Genomic DNA, 26,304 nt, shown 5'->3' with positions numbered 1-26,304 from the left:
TTTTGGGTATCGACTGCACAGCCCTGCTTTCCAATAACGTTTCCTCCAAGTGACAACTCCAGTCAAGGACCAACTGGAATGTAGCCAGGGTTAATAGCCTGTTTCTTTACAGTGGAAGTAAATAAGACACAACAATTTAAGATTAAGGATATTATCAGAAAGCAGAGCACAAGAGGAAGTGGAGCAATACTAAGAGACAATGCAACACATTAATCACAAGCAGTTGAGAGAAAAACAAAGAATGTACAAGATGGCAAATCAAAGTGCATCAAAAAGACTGAAAGCAAGCCAATGAGGATACAAGCAAATGCGTAGGGCAAATGTGTGTGTAAGAGGGCATCCCAGAGGTAGAAAAAATAAAGGGTTTCAAAAGAAAAAGGAAAAAAAGACAGTAATCACATGAATAAAAGAGGGAGGTAGAAGGGGAGGAGGAAAAAAGAGAAATATAGCAAAGAGAAATAGCTTTGCACTGTGAAAGATTCTGTATAATAGCCAATTGAGCTTCAGGGAAACACAGGAATAAGTCTGTTAAGAATTCAATTTGAAAACACAAACTGCAGATGCTGGAATTTTGAGCAAAAAAAGCGCTCGAGGAACACAGCGGGTCAGGCAACATTTGTGGAGGGAATAAACCCGAAGCATCACCTGTCCATTCCCACCACAGCTGCTGCCTGACCATTTGAGTTCCTCCAGCACTGTGTTTTTGCTCAAGATTCCAGCATCTGCAATTTCTTGTCTCCATTTTACTGCTTCTCAAAGTTTGCCTACTTTAAAGATATTCTCACCCTCTCTCTGACAGCAGTTCTGCGAGACCCTTGCTCACTGCTCCACCTCTGTGATTCCTGCTGCTTTCCTGTTGTTCATTCATGTTATGATTCAGACTGACAACTACAGTTTGAGTCTGAAGAAGGGTCCTGACAGGAAACATCATCTGTCCATTCCCTCCACAGATGCTGCCTGACCCACTGAGTGCCTCCAACACATTTTTTTGCTCAACAACAAAAACCTGTCAGATCATGGCTGCTGTATGACCTAACTCCACATATTTACTTTGCCCCATACCTTTTAAAAAATGTGTTAATCTGAGATTTTTAATTAATTGAGTTAACATCATTTATAGTTTATGCAAGAGCATTCCAAATTCCTATCTCATTCTGCCACAAAGATTTTCTGACTCCAGACTGAGACCAGCCAACCAAAATAACTGTTTTCTCCATTTACTCTATACATGAAAATTTTGAAAACTTCAGTGAGATCACCATATAAAAGCCTAAAATCCATTGAATATAACACTGATTTGTGTAATATTTATTTATAAATTAACCCTGGAAGGTCAATTCTCATTATGAAAATCTATACTGAACCCACTCCAAAGCCACTCACCAAGATGCCCACAACTGCTCCCACAACATCACGGTCTAGATTAGCCAGAGCTTTATATATCTGTAGCACTTTCTTGTACTACTCTAGGTACAAGGCCAGGATTTCAGGAGCATTTAAGAATATTTTGTAGGTCTCTCCATGACATTATGAAGAAACATAGCGCCGGAACTAGGCTCCGAGTGCTGTTTCAGATGAGGCTCTAGTGTACTTATGTATAGTATCATTTGACGAGATAGTATGCAAAACAAACATTTCACTGCATCTCTATGTGCATGACAGTAAACTAACCGACTAATTCACAATCTCTACAGGATTAAACAAAAGCAGAACAGAGTACTTTCTGAATGATAAATACTTGAAATAGAAGCAGGTTACAGTTGCCTGCATAGAAATCTACTGACCAGAGCCTAGCATATTTTCTTATGCTTTGGCATATTTTTGCTATTCACCGTTTCCAATCACACCGCTTACAATACCACTTATCTTTATACCATTTGCAAACAAAGATAAGCTGTCTTCTATCTAATTATCATTTATTATTTATAGCAATGGTTTACACTTGAAGTGCATAAAATCCTTGCAGGACACCAACAGTTATATTCTGCAAATCTATATCGCTGCCCAATCACCTAATCCACCAATCAGCCTCCCATTCCAAGAATTTCAACTGTTTAAAGAGTTTTCAAATGTCTTCTGGAAGTCCACGTAAATAACATCCATACATTTCTCCATCTCCTATTATAATCAAATCTCCCAAATTCAGAGGTTCGGGCATGATCTATAAGCCAGAAATCCAAGCCAACTATGATCATAGAAAGTTTAAAGGTTTTATATAATTTTAAGCTTAATTATAGAATGTCGTAATTTTCCAATATCAGATGCATGGTTTATTTCTCTCACTTTTCTTTAATAGTGGAAAAATTAAATATTCAAATGTCTGACCTGCATACATAGATTGTTTTCCATCCTCACTGTTTTAAAAGGGGAGGAAGCAAGGATTTACTCCAGGTACCATTACCCGGATACCTGCACAGCCGATTCAGCTTGAGTGGATGTCTTTTCAGGAACAGGGAGGATTGCATCTGTGGAGTGTTCTGACTAGAGGTTCAAGAGTACTGTAATGAATCAGCACTGCAGGGTAGCGCTAAGCAGGACGTCAATGGAGTGTCAAATCTAGTTATTTATATTCCATTCACCATGCAAATACGTAGCCAAAAAGATGAATTATTCATTCTCAAATATTCACAAAGGAAATTAACAGATTCATTTGATCTGAATTTTCTCCCAAAATGCTGCCTGACACTCACTGAGTTACTCCCGCATTTCATGTCAATCTTCATTAAAAAACAGCATCTGCAGTTCCTTCCTACACCATATATCCCTTAGTCAATTGCAGCATAAAGTAGACTGACTGGATAGTACATTATTACTAGTGGGAATTATGTACAAATTATATGCTATGTTTTCTACAAAGTTATGCAAATCCAAAGTACTTTATTAGCTGTTAGGCATCCTGTGTTTTTTTTTTTAAAAAGCACTCTGGAAATCTGTCCTCATCTACAAACCTCTCAAATTTTCTCCACGGCCAAAAGCATTGCATATACTGTAACTCAACCACACTTTCAATATCCAAACATCCTCTAAGATTACACCCATTTTCAGAATACGACCTCATACCAATTTGCCTTGCATCATAAGTTAATTTAGAAAAACGATGATGAGTAAATACACTTACCAAGTTGTATCATTTCAGAATATTTTGTCTGCCAACCATCAGTGGCCCACTCGTGTTAACATTTGATAGTGTTTTTAGAAAGATCCAATGTTTCCAAACACAAGTTTGCATACATATAAGGCTCAAGTAACATTGCATGCTATATAGCTTAGATCCAGATTGGCTGAATGTGTTAACTAATATTCAATGAATGTAGCTCCAGTGGTTTGGACTTTGACTGCCTCTGTAAAACATGCTCGAGGTTAAATTGAGAATTGAAATAATGACTTTTTGCAAACGAGGATCTTTGCTAAAATATAAAAATCATTTTTAGTTTTTTTGGTAAACAATGGCAAGGAGAGGAGTACTTTGGGAGGAGCCACGTTTCCACGCCTTTGCTTATCCCGGAAACAAAACAGGGTCCAAAAGGTGACTGAGTCAGAACCACAGGGGAGAATGCTTTAAACCATCCCCCACTGCCACATTCACAGACTATGCCAACACATGAATTCAAGATACAGCTTTTTAAACGCTAGAGCTTCACTAACCAAATAGAATCTATTCCCTACCTATTTATAACATTCTGATTTTGTTTTGGGAAAGCATCAAGGTTCCTTTGGATTTCAGAGAGGTGTTGCAACTGGAATGTTTCTTATGTGACTAACTATAAAAAGCTCAATGTTGTCAGGAATTTTTGGAATGTGATCCATGAATTCCTGCCTTCAGAGCTGCCTTAAGTGCATTTGCTAAGAAAGCACACAGCTGATTACTATCGAAAAGAATTACAAATAGTTTGTCCATTATTTTTAAGCATTAATAATTACTTGGTCCAGTAGCTAGAAACACAAGTGGAAGCTAGAAACTTAATTTATGTGTATGTAGTTCACATTCAAAAAGATAGGGAGAGTGAGGAGTTGGGGGGAGGGGGGAGGTTGGGTTATGAACACACTTGTCCAATGAAAATTTGTGTATGTAAATTTTGAAATCTGTTAACATTTGTTCATTTTCACAAATTAACCAAGGCCGATTTTTCAGCATGGAAAAGGGCAGGTTTTGTGTAGTTTGCTTGCTCCGGACTTCATCTCCACTTAACTCAAGTTTAAAATAGACTCCTGGGAGATCCCAGAAGACATTGGTATTTCTGCACAGCAGTCAGCGGCTCAGCATTGATTAAAGCAAATATTGTAGTGCTGGAGAGGATATCTTGGAAAGATCAGACAGAATCTCTACTTTGAATTAAGGAACAAAAGTGATATGATTACATGATTGGAATGGACTATTCTATAAACTGCCAATTCATGGAACATATGAGGTGGTACAAAGAAAAAAATCAGGAAAAATTTAGATATTTGATAGTCTTCTGGTAATAACAAATATGATAATAAAAAAACTTCACCAATTCAAATATAGATTGTGGTAATAGTAGAAGAATCTCTTCCCTCTGTGTCACTTAAACATGTTAAGGAAAATGTACTTAATCAATGCTATTCAGGGAAATGAACCACTTCAAGAGGAGAACATCTGGGAAACAGTGATCCTATCATAATCTTTAGTACAGCAATGAAAAAGAATATAGACCACTCTAAGATAAAATAATTGGAGAAATAATTATATCAATGGGATAAATCTAGTTTAATTAGAATCAAAGCTTTGCGAGCAAAAATGAACAAAAAGTGGCGGCATTTCAGTTGCAGCGAGGGAGAAATTATAGTTGGAGCACCATGGATAATCAAAAAATATGGGCAAAAATAAAGCAGAGATCCAGACTTGATTATAGTTGATTCAGAGCAAAAGTAAAAAAAGAAAATGAGGGGCAAAGGGACATCACAAGAAAAAATTCATGGAAAACATAAAAGGGAAATCCAAAAGTATTCTATAGGCATGTGAATAGGAAACAGGTCGTAAGGAAAATGGCATTGATCCAAAAATGTACTCATGGAGGTAGAATTACAAAATGAGTACTTTGGTGCTCATCAGCATGAGAAGATGAAATTGAGATTCTGGTGGACTAAAATTGACAGTGGAGATACAAGGAAATAGCTGTTTTTAAAGTTGATAAAACACGAAGCAGCACATCTGACATGTTGAGGGAAGGTAGGAAACTGCAAATGTCCCAGCCATAATGTTACAAACTTCCATAGAATCAGGGATGGTGCCCAAGTTGTATAAAACTGCACATGTTGTCCCGTTACACTACAGTATAGTAGAGATTTTCTCGTAGTAAATCCAGAGTGTCAGTTTAAATTTAGTGCCAGAGAAGCCTCTAGAAACAATAACCAGGGACAGAATTATAGCACGCACACACATGGACAAGTGTGGATTGATTTGATAAAGCTAATGGGCCCATCCCACTTACGCGATTTTTTTGGCGACTTGCCGGCACCCGTCATAGTCACAGCAGATCGCCGAAAATGTTCGACATGTTGAAAATCCAACGGCGACCAGAACAAGGTACGACTCTTTGGGCGACTACTCACGATCATACAGGCTTTGCATCGCCAGGGTGTCGCCTGTATGGTCGTGAGTAGTCTCATCAGTCGCCCAAAGAGTCGTAGCATCTTTCTGGTCACCGCTGAATTTTGAACGTTGAAAATTTTCGGCGACCTCTATGACGGGTGCCGGCAGTCGCCGAAAAAGTCGTGTAAGTGGGACAGGCCTATAAGGCAGATTTGTTAAAGGTAAATCATTTCTGATAGATATGATTGAATATATTGGAGAATGATAAAGGTCAATGAGGGAAATGCAGTGGATGTTGACTTCCATAAGGCATTTGATAAGATGCCATGTAAGACATCAGCAAGATTGAAGGACAAAGAATAAAAGCAATAGCAGCACGCATAGAAAATTTGCTAAGTAATGGTAAATATCTGATGAAAAGTTATTTATCAGGTTGGAGGGAAATGTTCAGCAAAGTTCACAAATGATTGGTACTCGGCCCACTGCTTTTCATAATACCCATTATTGATTTGGATTTCAGTACACAGGACACCATTTCAAAATGTAAGTATTAAGCAATTTGTAGATGTAGTGAACTGTGTGGAGGTGTGTTATAAACTTCCATCCCAGTTTATAAGTAGGCTGGTGGAATAGATGATAAAATAAATTTAATGCTGAGAATAAATTTTGATACTGAGAAATGCTAAGCATAAATTTTAGTAGGAAGATTGAAAAAAGGCAAGATAAACTAGAAGACATTCTAAAAGAGATACAATAAAGAAAGTTGAGGGAATTACTTGTGGAAAGCGGCAGGGCAGGTTGCAAGTCATTAAAAAGGCATATGGGACCCTGGGTTTTGTAAACAAACAATTCCAAGGATGAGGGACTTTAATTATGCAGATAGACTGGAAAAGTCGGATCAGAGGAAGATTTTAGAGAATCTTATGGTGGTCATCATGAAGGGTGTAGACAAACTAAACAAAACTGTACTCACTAAATGAAGCATCAGGAACTAGGGGACAAAGAATGAAAGTCATGAGCAAAATAATTAATATGAGGATTTTGTTTTATTTAACAAGTGGTTAGGATCTGGAATACGCTGTTAGGGTATCAATGGAAGCAGATTCATTCATTTAAAAGGGAGCTGGAAAAGAAGCAATGTGATTTGATTACTCTTACATGAACCTTGTATGGACTCGATTTTCAGAATGGCAAATATATTTATATTCATTTCCAAGTAATGGAGTGAAATATTTGGAAGGAAACGATGGAAATAACATTTCCACATTCCTGCTTTCATTATCCTTCTAGGTGGCAAAGATCAACCATTTGGTAAGCTGGCAAATTGCTGCATGCATCTTGTACATATTACATATTGTTTGGAAGGAGCATGGAAAAGGCCCCAGAACCTTGAAATATCCCACAAAACCTAAAAGGAGCCGGTTAGAATTGCACAGGGAGTTTAAAAGGAGCAGGGTAACCATTGTTTCTGCTGGGTGAAGATAGTGTGAGATAATCAGAATCCACACCCATCTCTGAGAAATCCCAAGATAGACATAAAATGATGGATTAACTCAGCGGAACAGGCAGTATCTCTGGATAGAAGGAATGGGTGATGTTTTGGGTCGAGACCCTTCTTCAGACTGAGAGTCAGGGGACAGGGAGACACAGAGGTACGGAAGAGTAACGGGTGTGAAAACAAGACATCAAAAGAGATGTAAATCGAGGAAAATGTAGAATAGATCATTCTATAGATCATAGCTAGGAGAAGGTGACAACAAAGCAAACAGAGATAAAATGTAATCGGGGAGAGTAAGACTGGTCGGAGAACTGGGGGAGGGATGGAGAGAGGGAAAGCAAGGGTTACTTGAAGTTAGAGAAGTAAATATTCATACCGCTGGGGTGTAAGCTGCTCAAGCGAAATATATATTTTTTCATCTTCATCTAGACCTCATCTAGAAATCCCTCATCTGGGGACACCGCAGGAGACCACTTTCGGCCTAACTCAGTCATTACCAGGACAGCAATTCATAATTCCCCTGAGGATTTCCGCAAGAGGTTTGTGGACACTTAAAGGGCAGCTGGACCTGGGTGCCATGGGAATCAAAGGAAGGAAGGAAGGAAGGAAGGAAGGAAGGAAGAGGAAATGGGATAACTGGGATGGAAGTTGGCAAAGGGGGAGGAGTTGGGAAGGCTGGAGACCAAGGGCTGAGGGAAGTGGTTCGAGAATAGTGGTCAGAGTGAAGAAAAATGAGGGAAGGATTCAGACTAGAGGCATTGGTAGAAAAGGGTGATGGAGGGATGCAAGCTGCTTTGTACTATATGGTACTGTAGATTTCGGAAATCTGATTATCATTTATCCATGCCTTTGTATAAAAGTAATGGACATATAACAGTCTTCTAACAGTCACAAATTCTGTGTAGGGAGGAGGCTTTTGTGATTCATGCCATTGTGTGTCTAGTAGTATCCCTTAGTGGGTAACAATATAACACTTGGAATGTTAATAAGAATTTTAATCTTTCTCCGGCTTTATTAATATTGGTTGAGATAAAGATGAAGAGTTGCAAGTTAATTTTGGCATTTTGTAATGACATAGATATTAATCTGTTCAATATATCACAAAACTATGAATATGCAATGGTATTATCGCAGTTTCACTGCGTTTGCTAAGTACAAATGTTTAAATTTGTAATGTATATAATAGTTTTTTTAATTTCATCTAGAAATTACACGAAGCATGGAGTATCTTTGAGAAAACTAATTGAGGATCTGTAATATTGCTCACATCACTACTCATTTTGTGGGTCATATGAATTTTTTGCCTCGAGTTATGTAGACAAAGTGGCTTTTCAATATTCACCATTGTGAATATATTGTGAATAGTGAAAATATGCATCTCGAGTGCAGAAATGATTGTACATGAAAACGAAGTGCAAGACCTTTAACTAAAATTTGCAGCAAATGTTTAGACCATTTATCAACATTTCCATGTTTTTATGCTGCTCTAATTTTGGTGGCTTGGAGATTTTATGACAATTTAGCCACTTTTTCCCAATGACCTTCGGCATTGGAAATCTATTGTATTTGTGTGTTTTGAAGGAATAAAATTCCAGTTAGCTGCATCCACTTTGTTCTGTCACAGGAACAGTGCATATATAAGTTCCATATCTCAAGAGAGGTCATGTCAGCAGGACTGATGACATGTCAAATAAATTGACTAACATATTGCATAAAAAATACTAAAATAAGCTAACCATGCTGTGAGCTCAGAACATTAAAAAAAAAATGAAGGCAAGCAAAATGTTGCATCAATATCAAGAAAATAGTGTGGTATAATCTTAGTTCAAGATATTGTGGGGATTTTTTAAATATGGCATACCATAAGAAATTAGAAATATATTTTACTTAATTCAAACTAGAATGTAAGCATTTCAATGATCAGGCTGCTGTTGACTATATTCTACAACTTCTTGTCTTCTTCACATCAGTTAAAACTTGGTGGTCAACCAATTTTGTCAATGCATCGTTTGCATTCAGTTGTTCATGTTATACTTTTTCATAATCTAGTTAAAGTGGTCCTTTTATTCCTATGTATGGAAACCTAATTTCTCCTATGTAAAGCACTTTGGTTTCAACGCGAGGAGATTTAAATGTGCTATATGAATAAAATTTACCTACTTACTATTTGATTACTTATTTTATAATGACAAAGCTTTTTTGAAATTCCTATCCCAGCATTCTAATTACTGGAACTCTCTTCCAATCCACAAATGACAAAATGAACAAGCAACCCAACTAAAATAGAGATGGGATGGAAAAGAAGAAGTAAACATTTCCTTTAAAAATGATCAATTATAATTTTTTGGTGGGGTATAATGATAGAGTAATAACTTTCTTATTATAAATTGGGAAAAAAATATACCACAATATCCCACATATATCTGGATCCACAAAAATCAGATATTAAGAAATATTTCTCCTTGTACAAAAATAATTTCACGTAAAGGAAAAGGAATGGTTAAAGGTTAATAATGCAGAGGTCAATACCATGATTATGCTGAGCCATATGTATTTAAGTGAATGATGCATTTCATAACTGTCTTGCATCCACAATGTGAACACTATTGTACAACTGAATATATTCTTGTAAATCTCGACAATAAAAGGTCCCCAGTCTTAACTTAGATTGGAGTTAATGTCATTAAATCCTAATTCCCACCACAAAGTTTATAACCATACATTTAAAATACTGTACCCAACAATCAAAAATCTAGCGTCTGGGGTTACGAATGGGTTTACGGATTGATTTGATTTTGTCCACGTCAGAAAAGACACATTTAAAATGGTAACCGTACCTCCATGGTATTGCAATGAATGGCATCAAAAGCATATGAAAACACAATGACTATAAGTGGAAAGAGGAAACAACTTCTGTCGCACAAATGTACATCAGACTTTTGGATTTAATAACCTTATGGTACTCGCTCATACGTACCAGTGTTTGTAATCTGGAGATGGCTTGATTATAAGAATTGAATGTGCACCTCTTAGTCAAATCACAACTTATTTCTGTTAAACCAAAAATAAATTCACAATTTTAATGGATCCACGAAAACTTCTATGATCGGGATTTTTTACTGACTTCCATTGAAAGACACACATAGGCATTAAAATCCTTATTACATCACTGTAGGTGTGTCACATCAGGATTTTTTTTACAAACAGAACCAATGCAATTCACCCTTGGTACAGTAATTACTAAAGCTTTTAATCCCCTCCCCCACCTTCCTTCCAATCCCAACCCCCAAACATCAATCTTCTGCTCCGCTCAGTCCTCCTCCACCATCCTCACACACTCACAAACACACCAACCAAATCTAGGAGCTAAACAAAATAAATAAGACTTCCTGCGTGGCAAGCTACACGTTGAAAGACCAGGCCTTGCTGATCTGAACTAATCCTGTGGTCGCACCAATAGTGAAAAGCTCAATAGATTAACCCACACTATTCCAGCTGTAGTGCTGTGCCCGATTGATGAGGATCAAGTAACCATGCCTCAGTGATTTCGAGCAGCACAGTTTCATAAGATGCAGAGGTAACAACAAAAAAAAGTCCCCAAATACTTTTTCATTACACATTCTAATTATGTTGTGCATCAAACTACTGGATGGATGTTTCAGAGTAGGACAATTTTTCATTTAAGGGCACACTACAATATAATGATGTATTTGTATAGCATTCTAAAAACTGATAAACTTTCAACATCTAAGCTAACTTTTAAAAACAACACATTGAAGGAAGGAAAACCTTATTTGTTTCAAGCAAACTATATGTAATTTTTTTTTAATGTTCTCACTCACGAAAACTTTCATTGCTAACACTCTGCTAATTCAACCTAATGTGAAATTTAAACAAATACAGTTTTTTAAAACTGTCATAGATCTTATAAATGATAATTTAGCATTCCTTTCCTGAGGAAATAACTTTATTCTAGGTGAACAGAATGTGTATTCTAACCATCAACAAAACACTACATCCTTGTTAAAAGGTAATCTCGCCATTAAATTACGCATTCCAAAAATTCAAGCTATTCTCAATGAAACTATTCAGACACTAATATGTAATGTTAGATCAGAATTTAAAAGTTAATACTGCAATTAAAAAAAACAGTTCACCTCTTGCCAATTATATTTCTATGCACAAAAGAAGCTGTACATCAAGCATATCTTTGTACTAATATACATACATTTCTATTTAAGTTCAAACTGGAATTTACTATATATTCGAAAGGAAAACATCTATCCTCAGGCTTCTTAAAATGCTAACTGCATTTTCTCACTTCTCTAAAATTTGAACATTTGTTTACAATTAAAGATACAAATGTATGGAAAACATGTAAATTGTAGACTCATCTTGCTGCTCCTCACTTGTTACTATTTTAATCATAACTGAAGAGTATTTCTCTGATTATTTACACTCTCACTTCACAACTTTCCAAAGGTCAAAAGCAAATGTTAATTCCTAAATTACCTGCCTAAAAATTTAACTAAATTTTAAACAGTGATCATAGCAACAGCAAGAAAATTATCAGCAACTCCGGAGAGTGATGTATAAAATTGGATGATGCACAAATTATTGAGATAGTAGCAGTCATTCCTTGCCCCCTTAAAATGACACCGTTTGGGATTTTCCACCAAAGCACGCATTTATTTAAAGGTCAATATTTACAACAGATTTTGTTCTAAAGTTTAACTGACAGAGTGCCATTTTATTTATATAAAACTACTGTCTATCCTCATACTCAGCTGTTACACACCAATTTAGGGGTCATGTTACACTATCACCTCCTGTTCCAGCTGATCATTCCTATCAAACGGATGTGGAAGTTCTAAGTATGAATATACACACCAAAAGCTGTCATATGACAGCACAAATCAACCCTTCAAACAGTATAGCTTATATTTCAATCAAATGCATAGATTTTTCAGAAGGTTTCTATCTGCTATAGAATGTCCATTTTAATTTCTAACCTTTTTTTACTCTTGATTTTGCACTATTTTTAAATCAACAGCAGTTAATTACAGACAGTAAGAATAAGAGTTTGACTGGGCCTGTGGGATATCAGCCACAAGCTGTGGCCTACAGAGGATTTAATGGCCATCAGATGCTCCCAAGTTCTCTAGCTGCATACATACAAACAATGGAAGCCTGGAGATAGGCTAGGCTATTTTCCAAATTAATAAAAGGCTTAGTAAACAAATATATTTAAGAGACAATACGTTTTTGTTTCTCTTTACATTCCATTCTCAAATCCAGCTTATCTACCATATACCGTTTGTGAGTATCAGCCCCAGGGAAATGGGTGGGGAGGGGGTTAACTGTGAGGAGGGGGAGGGGGGGGGGTGATTGGTAAGTTGCACATCAGAAGCAATTATCAGGTCACCCTGATTTCATAAAAAATGAACTGGCAGAAGATAAACCTTTTTCAAAGTTAAAACAAAGCTTCTTGAACAACTTTGTGTTACAAGATAGAACATTCCTTTTTAAAACTGAATACAAATGCTACATGTGAAAAGCAGAGCACAGAGCAGAGGTCTGTTAATCAAAACCAGAATGTAAGGTTTGCTACTTGACCAGCAATGCTGAGAGATAGAGCCTTTTCTACTATTCTCCTTCCTAAAATGTACATAGATATAACCGCACAAGAAATGTCACTTTGCTCATTTAAAAATTAAGACAGTTGCTAAATCCCCTCCCCCTAAAGCCAGTATTTGTTTGCTGGTAATCTTTTACAAAACTGCACAGCAGCTGAAAACAAATTTAAATAAAGTATTTACCTTCCCATGTATCCATTTCATTCTTCTCCCAGTTTGCCAGTAACTTGCATAGCAGCCATCCATGCAAAAAATTGTTACAAATCTCCAGCAGTTTGAAAGCACCTCATGTTTCCCACTGCCAGTTTCTGTGAAGCTTAGATGCAACAGTCAACCCCACAGGTCAGTTTACAAGCTGGTCATGTGACAGTAAAGTTCAAGCCCTAAGGTCACAACTTTGCTTCGAGTCCTCTGATGACCAAAGGTTATCTGAATGGAACTGATAGCCCTATTTTTCTGTTAACGTTGTAACCTCAAAGATTAACCCTTAACCACAGAACAGTAGCATTTAATTTAAAATTGGGCTGTTAAGTGACAACCACCAGCAATAGCAAAGAAGTGAATTGTTAATGACAAACCTTGCACCAAATTGCTTTAATTTCAGTCTCTATCACTCACATTGTAGCTAGGCAACACCATTGCAGTTGTAAAATAAATGAATCTACAAATGCAAGTTACAATTTTTAGCTTTGATGAATTTTAGCTTGTTATTAGTGGTACAATCCAAACAACATTTTAAAAATATAATCAGAACTAGATTTTTGGCAATTGTAAAAAGATTACGCAGCAGAATTAGAACACACATGTTGTCAATGGCAAAGCAAGTCTATCCATTACAAGCCAGAATCCTCCCTCCACAGATCCATCAATGCCAATATATAACCACGGGCTTAAAATGAACAGCATCTAAGGAACAAGTCCTAATGCTCATTGCAACACAGTTAATGTGAAACAAAATTTCCAGTTTTATTCTGCAACAAACCTAAACATCTACATTGCACTGTACATTACCTTCCATAAAGGTTGATTCTTGCTTCATTCCAAGTAAGACAGAAGCTTTTAAAAAGGCATGATTAGTCCCCCTTCCTGATCAGTGAGCCATGTCCTCCTGGAAGCACATCTCCCTGCCATTATGTTGATGAAAGCCAGCCGAATCGGATCTTTATGTTAATGATGTGTGATGTCACCAATAAGGGGCTTTTCAGATTCAAATTAAAGAATTCAAATTATGTTTTAAAGCCAAATAGAGTACCTGACGGTCTCACGTTGCACCAATTGGGAAAATAACTTTCACTATTTAAAAATAAGACTTCATATTTGCTAATTTTCTCTTAAGTCCTGAAAACATTGTCCTCATAAATATACTAAATGTTACACCTCCTTGCCAACAGGGTCCTCATTAAAATAAGAGGAGTTGCTTGACCAGGCCCCAGCCTCATGATTGGAAAGCTGATATTTGACAGGACTATAGCTGACAACCAATAACAGCCAAAAGGCGATGAATTTACTCTCAAGGAAATGCATTGGTGTGCCTTTTCAATTTGTAAGGTCTGAGCTGACGAGTTAACTGATGTGGAAATAAATATACTATATATAATCAGTTCAGAACAATAACTCAAAAACAATCCCAAAAAGAATTGTCGACAAAAAACAGTCGCAAAAGATGCCAATTTATTAAATTGAAATGAATCCCAAAATCAGTGTATTTAAAGTTGCAGAGTATTGATGCTTTTGGTGATAAAACCAGTGTAGCTCCCCACTTAATTGTTTTATTTTATCTTTAAAAAATTTTTGCAGAAAGAATTGATAGTAGCAATGCACAATTTTGTGCACTTATATTGCTGACCTCTGCCCTTAGATCCTGGTTACTAACAATCAAAGCCAAAAACACGGCCACCTAAAGTGAAGGTCAACTCTATAAGCACACATCGAATGAAGTAAAGCACTACAATGTGCAAAATCCTAAACAAAAATGGTATATTCAGATGCAAAACATCTTAAATTTGTATATACATCTTAATAGAAACACAATTTTCATTCCTTACAGTCTACTCCCATGGTAAAAAATCTCTTGATTAATCTGTTTGCATTCTAATAATAGAGAATTATCTACAGTACACGTAGAAAGTGGAATTTTAAATTACAGAATGGCAAAGGATTGCAGCACAGAATGAAACCATTCAGCTCATCAAGGCTGCACTGAATCTATGTTAAAGCAATCTAGCTAATCCCACTCCTCCACTTTCTCCATGACTCTGCAAAATCTGTTCAGATACATACCCAGTTTTCTCTCAAACACAATTGTGACTGCCATCACTACTACCCCAGGCAGTGCATTCCAGACCCTAACCACTTGCTGTGTAAAAACATTTTTCTGTATGTTGGCTTTGGTTCTTTTGCCAATCACTTTCAATTCATGGCCCCTAGTTTTTTACCTTTCTGGCAACACAAACAGTTTATTTCAATTAACTTTGTCAATAACCTTCATGATTTAAACATCTCGACCATTTCCTCTTACAACCTCCTATGCAGCGAGGAGAATTACCTCAGTTTCTCTCAGCTATTCAAACAACTAAAGTGCTTCCTGCTGGAATTATTTTAATAAGCTTCTTGTGCACTCCATGCAAAGGTGTTTAGTTATTTCTTAAAGGATGCTGTCCAGAATTGCACTCAAACTTCAATTAAAACTGATCCATTGTTGTCCATATTTTCCTGCACTTGCTCTCTATGCCTCCATTTAAAAAACGCAACACACAATGTCTTTTAAACCACTTTCATAATCTACCCTGAACATTCCAACAACCTTTGTATATTTTATTATAATAATCAGCTAAAATGTCAATTAAACTCTAGCAGAGATTCTTCCTGATGTATTACATACAGTGGAAAATCAGCTGGCTATTTCATTCAAAACAATAAAAAATCAAAACATCCATATGAAGCATTGAAACCAGAGAACAATTTTAAATGAACAGATTTTCTTAATTAACAAAAATATTTGAATAAATCTACTCTTTAGAGCAATCAGAGTGATTTTTAACCATTCACCCCAGCGTAAACCAGCTGGGGAGGCAGTTAAATGGCCCTGGATTTATACACCATATTGTTGTCAAAGAAAGAAACAAAAGCATCCTTTCCTTAAATACTCTAATTGAGATACGACAGTGTCAATCAGACCCCAAAAGGCACTTTAACCTGGGGTCAAGGGAGCAAATGAGAACCCAGAGAAAGTCTGGAACATGCAAAGAAACCAAGAGGGAATGAGTCTTCAGAAATAAGGCAATGTTGAGATTACGTGAGATTTGACAGTGGGAAAGGGAAAGAGAGGGGAAAGGTTTATAGCAAAAGTGTCTGTGAGCTATTTAAATGTTGGGGAAATTTGGGTGACACCATTAGGAGAAGAACAGGGTGCTGTTATATATATTTTCCAGGATGATACCCAGAGGTAATTATGGCATAGGAGTTATGCCCATCTGATGCAATGAGGGCAGTTCTGATTGTAGATGAGTAAATTTGAGTCCAGAATTTAGAAAATAATAACATAAACATTTAAGAGAGAATGGCAGGGAAGAGACTGACTCCTTTGCTCAAAATACAGATATTAAACCAACTTCATTGGACAGTATTTCATCAGAATAACATCAATGCAAACTTGGGTCATAAGAGAAGACATATTCAGAGTCCCGCCAACTAACCTATCAGATCGTGTCCAATCTGTACTTTAAATAACTACCCGTAACACTCTTGCCTGACAAATAAAAAATATTTTGGAATGCTCCAGTTGTCCCAACATTCATGGTCTTTCGGGTATAGTGTCAATTTTCCACAATGAAATGGATTAAAACATCAAATACATTAACAGCTATTGTCACAGAATAAAAAGTTGAACATGACTCTGAAGAACTGTGGAGAAAAAGTAGGTAAAACATGTGCATTGTTATTATCACATTTAACTTTTAGAAACAGAAACAGAGCAAATAGGCGAAGGAGGAGGCCGTTGGGCCCTTTGAGCCAGCACCGCCGTTCATTGTGATCATGGCTGATCATCCCCAATCAATAACCCGTGCCTGCCTTCTCCCCATATCCCTTGATTCCACTAGTCCCTAGAGCTCTATCTAACTCTCTTAAATCCATCAAGTGATTTGGCCTCCACTGCCCTCTGTGGCAGGGAATTCCACAAATTCACAACTCTCTGGGTGAAAACGTTTTTTTCTCACCTCAGTCTTAATTGGCCTCCCCTTTATTCTAAGCCTGTGGCACCTGGTTCTGAACTCGCCCAACATTGGGAACATTTTCCTGCTTCTAGCTTGTCCAGTCCTTTTATAATTTTATATGTTTCTAAAAGATCCCCCCTCAACCTTCTAAACTCCAGTGAATACAAGCCTAATATTTTAAATCTTTCCTCATATGACAGTCCCACCATCCCAGGGATCAATCTCGTGAACCTACGCTGCAGTGCCTCAATCACAAGGATGTCCCACAAATTAGGAGACCAAAACTGTACACAATACTCCAGATGTGGTCTTACCAGAGCCCTATACAACTGCAGAAGGACCCCTTTACTCCTATACTGAAATCCTCTTGTTATGAAGCCCAACATTCTTTAAGGATCAGAAATGTTATCGTTTAAACCACCCACTGCTGCTGTTTCACTAGAAGAAACAATGCTAGTTGGAAGAATAGGAGGCCTGAAACGGTTGGTTCCTAGAAAATGAAATGAAATGAAATATTTGCATGGAAATAATTCTCAGGCAAAAAAAACCTTTTCACTTTAAATGGCAATTATTTCAACAAATACAAAAATAATGTTAGGTAAAAACTTAATTATATCATTAAAATTGTGCTCAATGGTTACAATGCGGTTACAAACACCATTGCAGAGTGAAGCAGTATTTAGTGTTAACATCGAAACTCCTTTGGGGACATAGCTTTGTATAAACAAAACAAAAAAAAATCCCTCTCAACCTTTCTTATGTTAATTTAACTAATCTGTTCTTTGCATCACAATGATAATTCCTACCTTGTGTACTAACGCATTTGATTGCAATAACAGGCCTAAGACTAGCAAATGCAGCTAAGCATCATTAATAATCCTTTGCTAATTAACTAGCACCAGGATATGGTTTATTCACACACGAAGCCTCTGACTGTGGCAGCAATCCTTTTGTTCAATGAATAGAATCTGCTGCTTTGATTTCAACGCCTAGTTTATTTACATCTTAAAGGACAAATTTAAACTTAAAGTAGCAGCCTAACTTTTAGCTTACATTTTCTGATAAAAGGTTGTATATTGCATTCTACTTGCAACTTATGAATGACCTTGTTGTCTAAAGTTATCTTAACCACTTTCAAATACATTTGCTACAAGATGCGACCCGAATCAAAAATGCAGCAAGCTTCTACATACAACAACCAATTGGTCATCTATCCTTTATCTCTAGAAATACCGCCTGACCTGCAGAGTTACTTCAGCACTTTGTGTTTATCTTTGGTATAAACCAGCATCTGCAGTTCTTTGTTTGTACAACTGCTCTACAGTACATTTATGAAAAAACAAGCACTACTACCAAATAATTTGAACACATGGAAATTAAAACCTAATCATGTCATAAAACTGTTAGGCCATGACCACCTACAGTGCCCTCCATAATGTTCGGGACAAAGACCCATCAATTATTTATTTGCCTTTGTGATCCACAATTTGAGATTTGTAATAGAAAAAAATCACATGTGGTTAAAGTGCACATTGTCAGATTTTATTAAAGGCCATTTTTATACATTTTGGTTTCACCATGTAGAAATTACAGCAGTGTTTATACATAGTCCCCCCATTTCAGGGCACCATAACGTTTGGGCCACATGGCTTCACAGGTGTTTGGAGGCACGGAAATCGCTGTCAAAAAATGGGGGGAGGACACAATTTGTTGGCAGGTAACATTGGCAACTGACCTGGTTGGTGACCTACTCCGAACTCCGGCAACAGCAGCTTCGTCCGCCCCGAATCGTGGGGCTTTAATCGGCCCGTTCGCGGGGCCTTTCATCGCTCGGCGGGGCCTTCAACATCGGGAGCCTTGATCGCCTCAATGCACCAATTTGACAGCGGGGCGGTGGAAGATCCCGAGGTCGATTTTAAGCTGCGCTGGGCGGGGCGATGAAAAGCCCAATTTGACAACGGGGCGGTGGGGAAGATCCCAAGAGGTCGATTTTGAGCTGCGCCGGGCGGGTAGGCGGCCCTGAAAAGCCCCGCAATCCCGACCTGCCGATTTCTCAAGATCTCCCACAAGCTCTCTAACTCCCTTTGCTCCAGCTAGGGCAGAGAGTTCTCCCACTCTCTCAAAAGTCCCTCACAAAGGATTTCCCCCTTATCCTACTGTCCCCTTGCCTGGACTTCTGACCGACAACAATCTTCCTGCATCTCCTCCAATCATCGCGCTGATCCCCTCTCAATCTCCTAAACGTGGCCACCCTTTCTTCCCAGTCCCCCCCCCCCCCTCTATGGCAATAATGTCCTTCAGATTTGGAAAAAACGGGGGGGGTCTCACCAAGACCCTATACAACTGGGGGGAAAGCCAACATGGGGGGCCTACCTTCAATGACGTGTTTCCATCAACTTGGGAAACTTTTATTGCAGTTTATCAACACAAGGACCAAAGTTGTGCCAACGAAAGTCAAAGAAGCCATTCTGAGACTGAGAAACAAGAATAAAACTGTTAGAGACATCAGCCAAACCTTAGGCTTACCAAAACCAACTGTTTGGAACATCATTAAGAAGAAAGAGAGCACTGGTGAGCTTTACCACAACTGAGCTAATCACAAAGGGACTGGCAGGACAAGGAAGACCTCCACAGCTGATGACAGAGGAATTCTCTCTATAATAAAAGAAAAATCCCCAAACACCTGTCCGACAGATCAGAAACACTCTTCAGGTGTGGATTTGTCAATGACCACTGTCCGCAGAAGAATTCATGAACAGAAATACAGAGGCTACACTGCAAGATGCAAACCACTGGTTAGCAGCAAAAATAGGATGGCCAGGTTACAGTTTGCCAAGAAGTACTCAAAAGAGCAACCACAGTTCTGGAAAAAGGTCTAGTGGACAGATGAAATTAACATATCAGAGTGATGGCAAGAGCAAAGTATGGAGGAGAGAAGCAACTTCCCAAGATCCAAAGCATACCATCTGTGAAACACCGTGGTGGGGGTGTTATGGCCGGGGCATGTTTGGCTGCTGAAGGTACTGGTTTACTTATCTTCAATGATGATACAACTAGTGATGGTAGTAACATAATGAAGTCTGAAGTGTATGGACACTCGTTCAAACAAATGCCTCAAAACGCATTGGCCGGCAGTTCATTCTTCAGCAAGACAATGATCCCAAACATACTGCTAAAGCAACAAGGGAGTTTTTCAAAGCAAAAAAATTGTCAATTCCTGATTGGTCAAGTCAATCAACCGATCTGAACCCAATGGAGGGCACTGTGCAACAAGAGGGAAATTAACCATCTGCCATCATCAGGTGCCATACCATTAACTCAAAATTCAACTGGACCAGCCACACGAATGTTGCAGATATACAGTGCCCTCCATAATGTTTGGGACAAAGCCCCATCATTTATTTATTTGCCTCTGTTTTCCACAATTTGAGATTTGTAATAGAAATAAATCACATGTGGTTGAAGCACACATTGTCGGATTTTAATAAAGGCCATTTTTATACATTTTGGTTTCACCACGTAGAAATTACAGCAGTGTTTATAAATAGTCCCCCCCCCATTTCAGGGCACCATTACGTTTGTGCCTGATAACAGCTGGGAATAAACTATCCCTGAAACTGGAGGTGTGTATTTTCATACTTCTTTACCTTTTGCCTGATGGGAGAGGGGAGAAGAGATAGTGGCCAGGGTGCGACTCATCCTTGATTATGCTGCTGGCCTTGCCGAGGCAGCGCAAGGTATAAAATGAGTCAAGGAAGGGAGGTTGGTTTGGATGAATGTCTGGGCTGCGTCCACAATTCGCTGCAATTTCTTGCAGTCTTGGATAGAGCTGTTCCCAAAGTAAATTGCGATGCATCCTGATAAAATGCTTTCTATGGTGTACCTGTAGAAGTTGGTGTGAGTTGCAGGGGACATGCCAAACTTCCTAATCCTTCCAAAGAAGTAGAGGCGTTGGTGTGCCCACTTGGTCGTTGCTTCAATATGAGTGGCCCAGAAGTTGGTTGTGATATTATCTCCCAGGAAACTGAAGTTTTCAACCGTCTCTACGTCAGTACCATGAATGCAAATGGGGTATGGGGATAGCTTTGTGAAGTTGCTCACTATCTTATTTGATGTCCGTTGTGAAGTAGTATTTTGAGAGGTTGGTTATGGAGCATATCAAGTTCTACTTCAGCAAGAACTTAGAATCACCACAATTTGCCTATCGCCACAAAAGATCAATGGAGGATGTGATCGCTCTGGCTCTCTACTCTGCACTGGACATTTGGACAATAAAAACACATATTTTAGGCTACACAGAAAAGCTGGAGAAACTCAGCGGGTGCAGCAGCATCTATGGAGCGAAGGAAATAGGCAACGTTTCGGGCCGAAACCCTTCTTCAGACATATTTTAGGCTGTTGTTCATAGACAACAGCTCGGTGTTCAACCCCACCATCCCCTCCAAACTGGTTACCAAGCTCAGGGAACTGGGTCTGTGTGCATCCCTATGCAACTGGATCCTCGACTTCCTCATCAACAGAACACAATCAGTATGAATTAGCAGCAACATTTGTCCTTGATAACCATCGGCACAAGGGAACATCAAGGCTGTGCTCAGTCGTCTGCTCTACTCGCTCTATACCCATTACAATGTAGCCAAACAGTTTCAAATCGATCTTTAAAATCGCTGACAACTCCACTGTTGTTGGACGAATTATGAATATTGTCAGTGTATAGGAGGCAGATCGATCATCAGACTGAATGGTGCCTTGCTTTCAACAGCAGTAAAACCAAGTCAAAAACCAACTACTTCGGAATACTCTCTCATTTGCTTGGATGAGTGCAGCTCCAAAAACTATCAAGCAGCTCGGTGTGCAGAACAAGGCAACTCACTCGATTGGCAATCCTCAACTCTTATTCCCTCCACTACCAGTGCAGCATCATCCAGAAATGCACCAAAGCCACTCACTCAGGCTACTTTAATTGCACCCAAGACCATTACCACCAAGGATCATTAGTTCATAAAGTGATGGAATAACTCAGTACAGCAGGCAACATCTTTGGAGAATTGTGGATAGCTGCCATTTTGGGTCAGGACCCTTCTTCAGATGAATTGTAGTGGGAGGGAGAAAGGCGAGGTGAGATGGGGGCAGGACAAAGCCTGGCAAGTGATAGGTGGGTACAGGTGAGGGGGTTTGATTGGCTGATGGGTGGACAAAAGCTGGAGATGAAAGGACAAAAGGTAGATGAGGAGATGAGGGGAAAAGAGGACATAGATTTCGGGTGCCGCAGTCTCCAGGGAGGGAGCGGCCTCTCCAGACATTTCCAAGCCGCCGAGGAGTGTTCACCAGACGCCGAAGTTCCAGCTTTCCGGCAAGAGGGCCTGAAAACATCTGCAGAGGCCACAAATAGGCCCCGATCCCGGGTGATTCACGGAGGAAGAGGACTTAACTTTTTGATGCCTTTCCCCACAGTGGAAAATTTTGATTCTGTTGTGGGGGGACGTTCATGTTGGATTCTATGATGTGTTGTGTCATTTTTCTTATTTTTAATTTTTCTATGGATGTACGTAAAATTAATTTTTTATTTTATATAAAGCACTTTGGTTTCAACGCGAGTTGATTTAAACGTGCTATATAAATACAATTTACTTACTTACTCTCAGCTCCAATAACTAAATTGATTCTGACTTCCAGTGCTATTCATGTTGAATTTGCACATTGTCCATGCCTGTTTGGATTTTGCCCACGTCAGGTTACCTCACACTTCTCAAGGACATGCCGGTTGATAAGAAAAAATGAGGAATCTCCAAATTCCGTTCCTTACATGCTTTGCAGCCATTTAAAAAGGTGACTCACCTTTAACTTCTCAAAGGCAATTTGAAATGGACACTAAATGCTGGCCTTGCCAGTAACATCCAAATTCCCCAAAATGTTGTAACAGGTAAAAAGATTGACCTTCAGGCTTATAAATACTCCTATGCTCAAATTCTATTGCAATAAAGATCAACATACCACTTCCTTACTAAATGCTGCTGGTTATTTCCCAGTAAATTGTTAGAACAAAGCTAGCAAGTACATGAAGGTCAAACACCAAAGTGGTGGTAACCAGCCCATAATAAATAAACGGGCTTTGTTCAGTTAGGCATTTAAACTCATGGCATAGATACAATGGTTTTATACTATACAACAACATTGAGGTTCAGAAACAAGTTGCCATAAAATGTTCATTGATAATCAGCCTTTGTTAAATGGTAGAAGAGTCAGACCAGCCGCAAGGAAAATTTACTGTCCATGGGGCTACCTGTTTTGTTTGCTAGCTTCCTTTAGACCAAGATTAGAAGGATAGGCGATGTGCCAGTCAACTGGGCACTGCATCACCACCTATCCTTCGTGGAAAAGTTCTTCTAGACCAACACATTTTACCACTCGTCCATCAGGCAGTGATCAGCTTGGAACATCATCCAGGCTCTGAGGGACAAGGACCCAATGGATCCTGTTGGGCGATTCCCTAAGTAGATTGCCCATAGTCTGGCGAAATACCTCATCGCCAACAATACCAAGACCTGGGCTTGGCTGGTGGTGAGAGGATCCGTTCCATTAAGATCTTACCTATACAGTTGAGACTAACTCCCAACGCATGCTGCCCTCAGGGTGGCAGCTATGGAGTGGTGACAGTTGCCCACCTCTTTGCAGAGTGTGGTTTCAGTAAGATTTAGGAGTTATCATTAAATACAGGCAAGGTGCCGGAAGACTGAAGGGCGGAAAATGTTGTGTCTCTATCCAAGAAGGGCTGCAGGGAAAAAGCTGAGAATTGCAGCTTAATTACAGCTTAACATCTGTGGTTGGAAAGTTACGAAAGAATATTCTGAGGGATAGGATATACATGCATTTAGATGACCAGATGATGATTAGGGATAGTCAACATGGTTTTGTACGAGGGAGGTCGTGTCTCACAAATCTGTTTGAGCTTTTTGAGGATGACCAAAAAAGTGGAAGCAGGCAGAGCTGTAAGCGTTGTATTCATGGATTTCAACAAGGCATTTGACAGAGTTCCGCATGGTAAGCTATCTGGAAGGTTAGATCCTATGGGATTCAAGGAGATACAGTTGACTCTTCAGAAAATTAGCTTCATGCAAGGAAGCAGAGGGTGATGATGGATGATTGCTTTTCGGACTGGAGGCCTGTGACTAGTGGTGTGCCTCAGCTTATGGTGATGGGTCCATTGCTGTTTGTCATCTATATCAATGATTTCTATGAGAACATACATGGAATAATTAGCATGTTTGCAGATGACACAAAGGTGGGTGGTATTGTAGATAGCGAAGATGGTTAACCAAAATTTCATCGGTTGGGCAGGCGAGTTGAGGAATGGTTATTGAGTCATACAGCGTGGAAACAGGCCCTTCGGCCCAATTTGCCGACACCATCCAACATGTCCCAGTTACACAAGTCCCACCTACCTATGTTTGACCCGCATCCCTCCAAACCTGTGCTATCATGTACCTGTCCACCCGTTTCATATATATTACGATAGTTGGCGATAATGGTTGATGGAATTTAATAGAGAAATGTCGGGTGTTGCATTTTGGGAGCACTAACATGGACAGGACATACACAGTGAATGGTAGGGCTCTGGGGAATGTTATGAAGCAGAGGAACCTAGTACAGGTAAATAGTTTGTTGAAAGTGACATCACAGGTAGATAGGATAGTAACGGCTTTACATAGAAACATAGAAATTAGGTGCAGGAGTAGGCCATTCGGCCCTTCGAGCCTGCACCGCCATTCAATATGATCATGGCTGATCATCCAACTCAGTATCCCGTACCTGCCTTCTCTCCATACCCCCTGATCCCCTTAGCCACAAGGGGCACATCTAACTCCCTCTTAAATATAGCCAATTAAGTGGCCTCAACTACCCTCTGTGGCAGAGAGTTCCAGAGATTCACCACTCTCTGCGTGAAAAAAGTTCTTCTCATCTCGGTTTTAAAGGATTTCCCCTTTATCCTTAAGCTGTGACCCCTTGTCCTGGATTTAGGCACATTGGCCTTCATCATTCAGAATATTGAGTTGAGTACAAAATTATAACTCTGCAAACAATTTCAGACATCCTCAGTGAATAGTTCATACTCAGTAGCACTCGCATCTATGTTTAAACAAAACACCCTTGCCATCCATATGGCCCGAGGTGATATCCTTTGATATTGAATTCTCCAATTTCAGGTAATTTAATTGACCTAGTTTCCCCTTTTTATTCTCCTCTCTTCCTTGTGATTCACCTGGACTCACACCAATTCCCCCCTCTTCCACCAGTATTTCTTCCTGTGCCTGCACACTTCGTAACTCTTCTCTCCTCATGTTACACCTTTAGTCTTTTCCTTTCTGCGACCATCCATTTGCCTATCCAAAACCCCTCTCGCTGGATTTCCACCTATCACTTGCCAAGCTTTGTCCTGCACCTCTCTTCCAGCAGTCTTCCCCCCCACCACGATCAATGTAAAGAAGGGTCCAGACCCGAATTGTCACCTATCATTGTTCTCCAGAGATGCTGTCTGACCCGCTGAATTACTCCAGCACATAATGTCTTTTTCTGGACAAGCATTTGTTGGTAGTTGACAAAACACCAAGTAAAATGAAAAAAGGTACATACACTGAAATGTAGGGACTGTACACAAGTCAGGCATTCGGAAAGATGGAGAACCTTTGGTTACTTTCCCAGTGTCATTTCTGTTAGCATGTAAACACATATAATAGCCAAGATATACACAGCAGAGAAAATATTATGTTTTTAAATTTACAAAAATAATGATGTAGGAGTCTTTAAGTTTATCTTTGAGGTGATGAAAGTCTACAGGGCATCCTCATCATTGAAAAAAAATTATACAGTATGAGCCTGCAATGGTTTTTTGGAAATGTACACCTCAGGCTCACTTGAAAATGTTGCAACATTTCTGGCAAAGGCAAGGATAACATGCTTCCACTCTAATTCTGTAGGTTGAGGTGACAGATGAGATAATTGTGGGATATACGGACACCACCACAGGTGGAAGTTGGTGAGGCGTGCAGCATGGGAGGTGGCGTGCTTTTCCCATCGTTTTCATTGGGTTTCTGCATGCTCCCAAAGGCACTTGTGCTATTCAGGTGCTATTCAGAATGCTCATTGTCATTTTGAGTGATTATAGGAAGTGGGAATGTTACATTTTGTTCAAGTAGGCTTTGAGAATATCCTTGAATCGTTTCCTCTCTCAACAAAGCTCTCAACAGACTACCCGTTTTAGAAGCCTGATATAGACTGCCCATTGGAACGAGCCAAGTCCAATTAGAACATTTTCCAATTATCCCCATTCCATCCTCCCGACAATACGTCCATGCGACGGCCTGGAAAGCAAGGATCACTTTCTATTTCATGCACACCATTCCT

The 26,304-nt window shown here is 39.1% G+C and overlaps 1 protein-coding gene across 5 annotated transcripts in view; it reads right to left on the bottom strand.

Annotated features, from left to right (window-relative positions):
* LOC129711868 (nuclear receptor subfamily 6 group A member 1) overlaps window positions 1–26,304 on the bottom strand; it is a 244,501-nt gene that overhangs the window by 90,766 nt on the left and 127,431 nt on the right. The window contains exon 1 of one of the 5 annotated variants that reach the window (XM_055659851.1): window positions 13,700–17,345. The exons of 3 other annotated variants lie outside the window; for them this stretch is intronic. In XM_055659851.1, coding sequence (XP_055515826.1) covers window positions 13,700–13,727 — 28 coding nt within the window. In that variant the 5' untranslated portion in view covers window positions 13,728–17,345. Of the gene's footprint in view, window positions 1–12,871; window positions 13,071–13,699; window positions 17,346–26,304 lie in introns of those variants that run through there. One more of the 5 variants, XM_055659852.1, reaches the window with a different exon arrangement.

This window comes from Leucoraja erinacea, chromosome 31, assembly GCF_028641065.1.
Source record: "Leucoraja erinacea ecotype New England chromosome 31, Leri_hhj_1, whole genome shotgun sequence".
Classification (NCBI taxonomy): domain Eukaryota; kingdom Metazoa; phylum Chordata; class Chondrichthyes; order Rajiformes; family Rajidae; genus Leucoraja; species Leucoraja erinaceus.
Note: the sequence above shows the minus strand (reverse complement) of the source record. Positions and strands in the feature narration are given on the sequence as shown.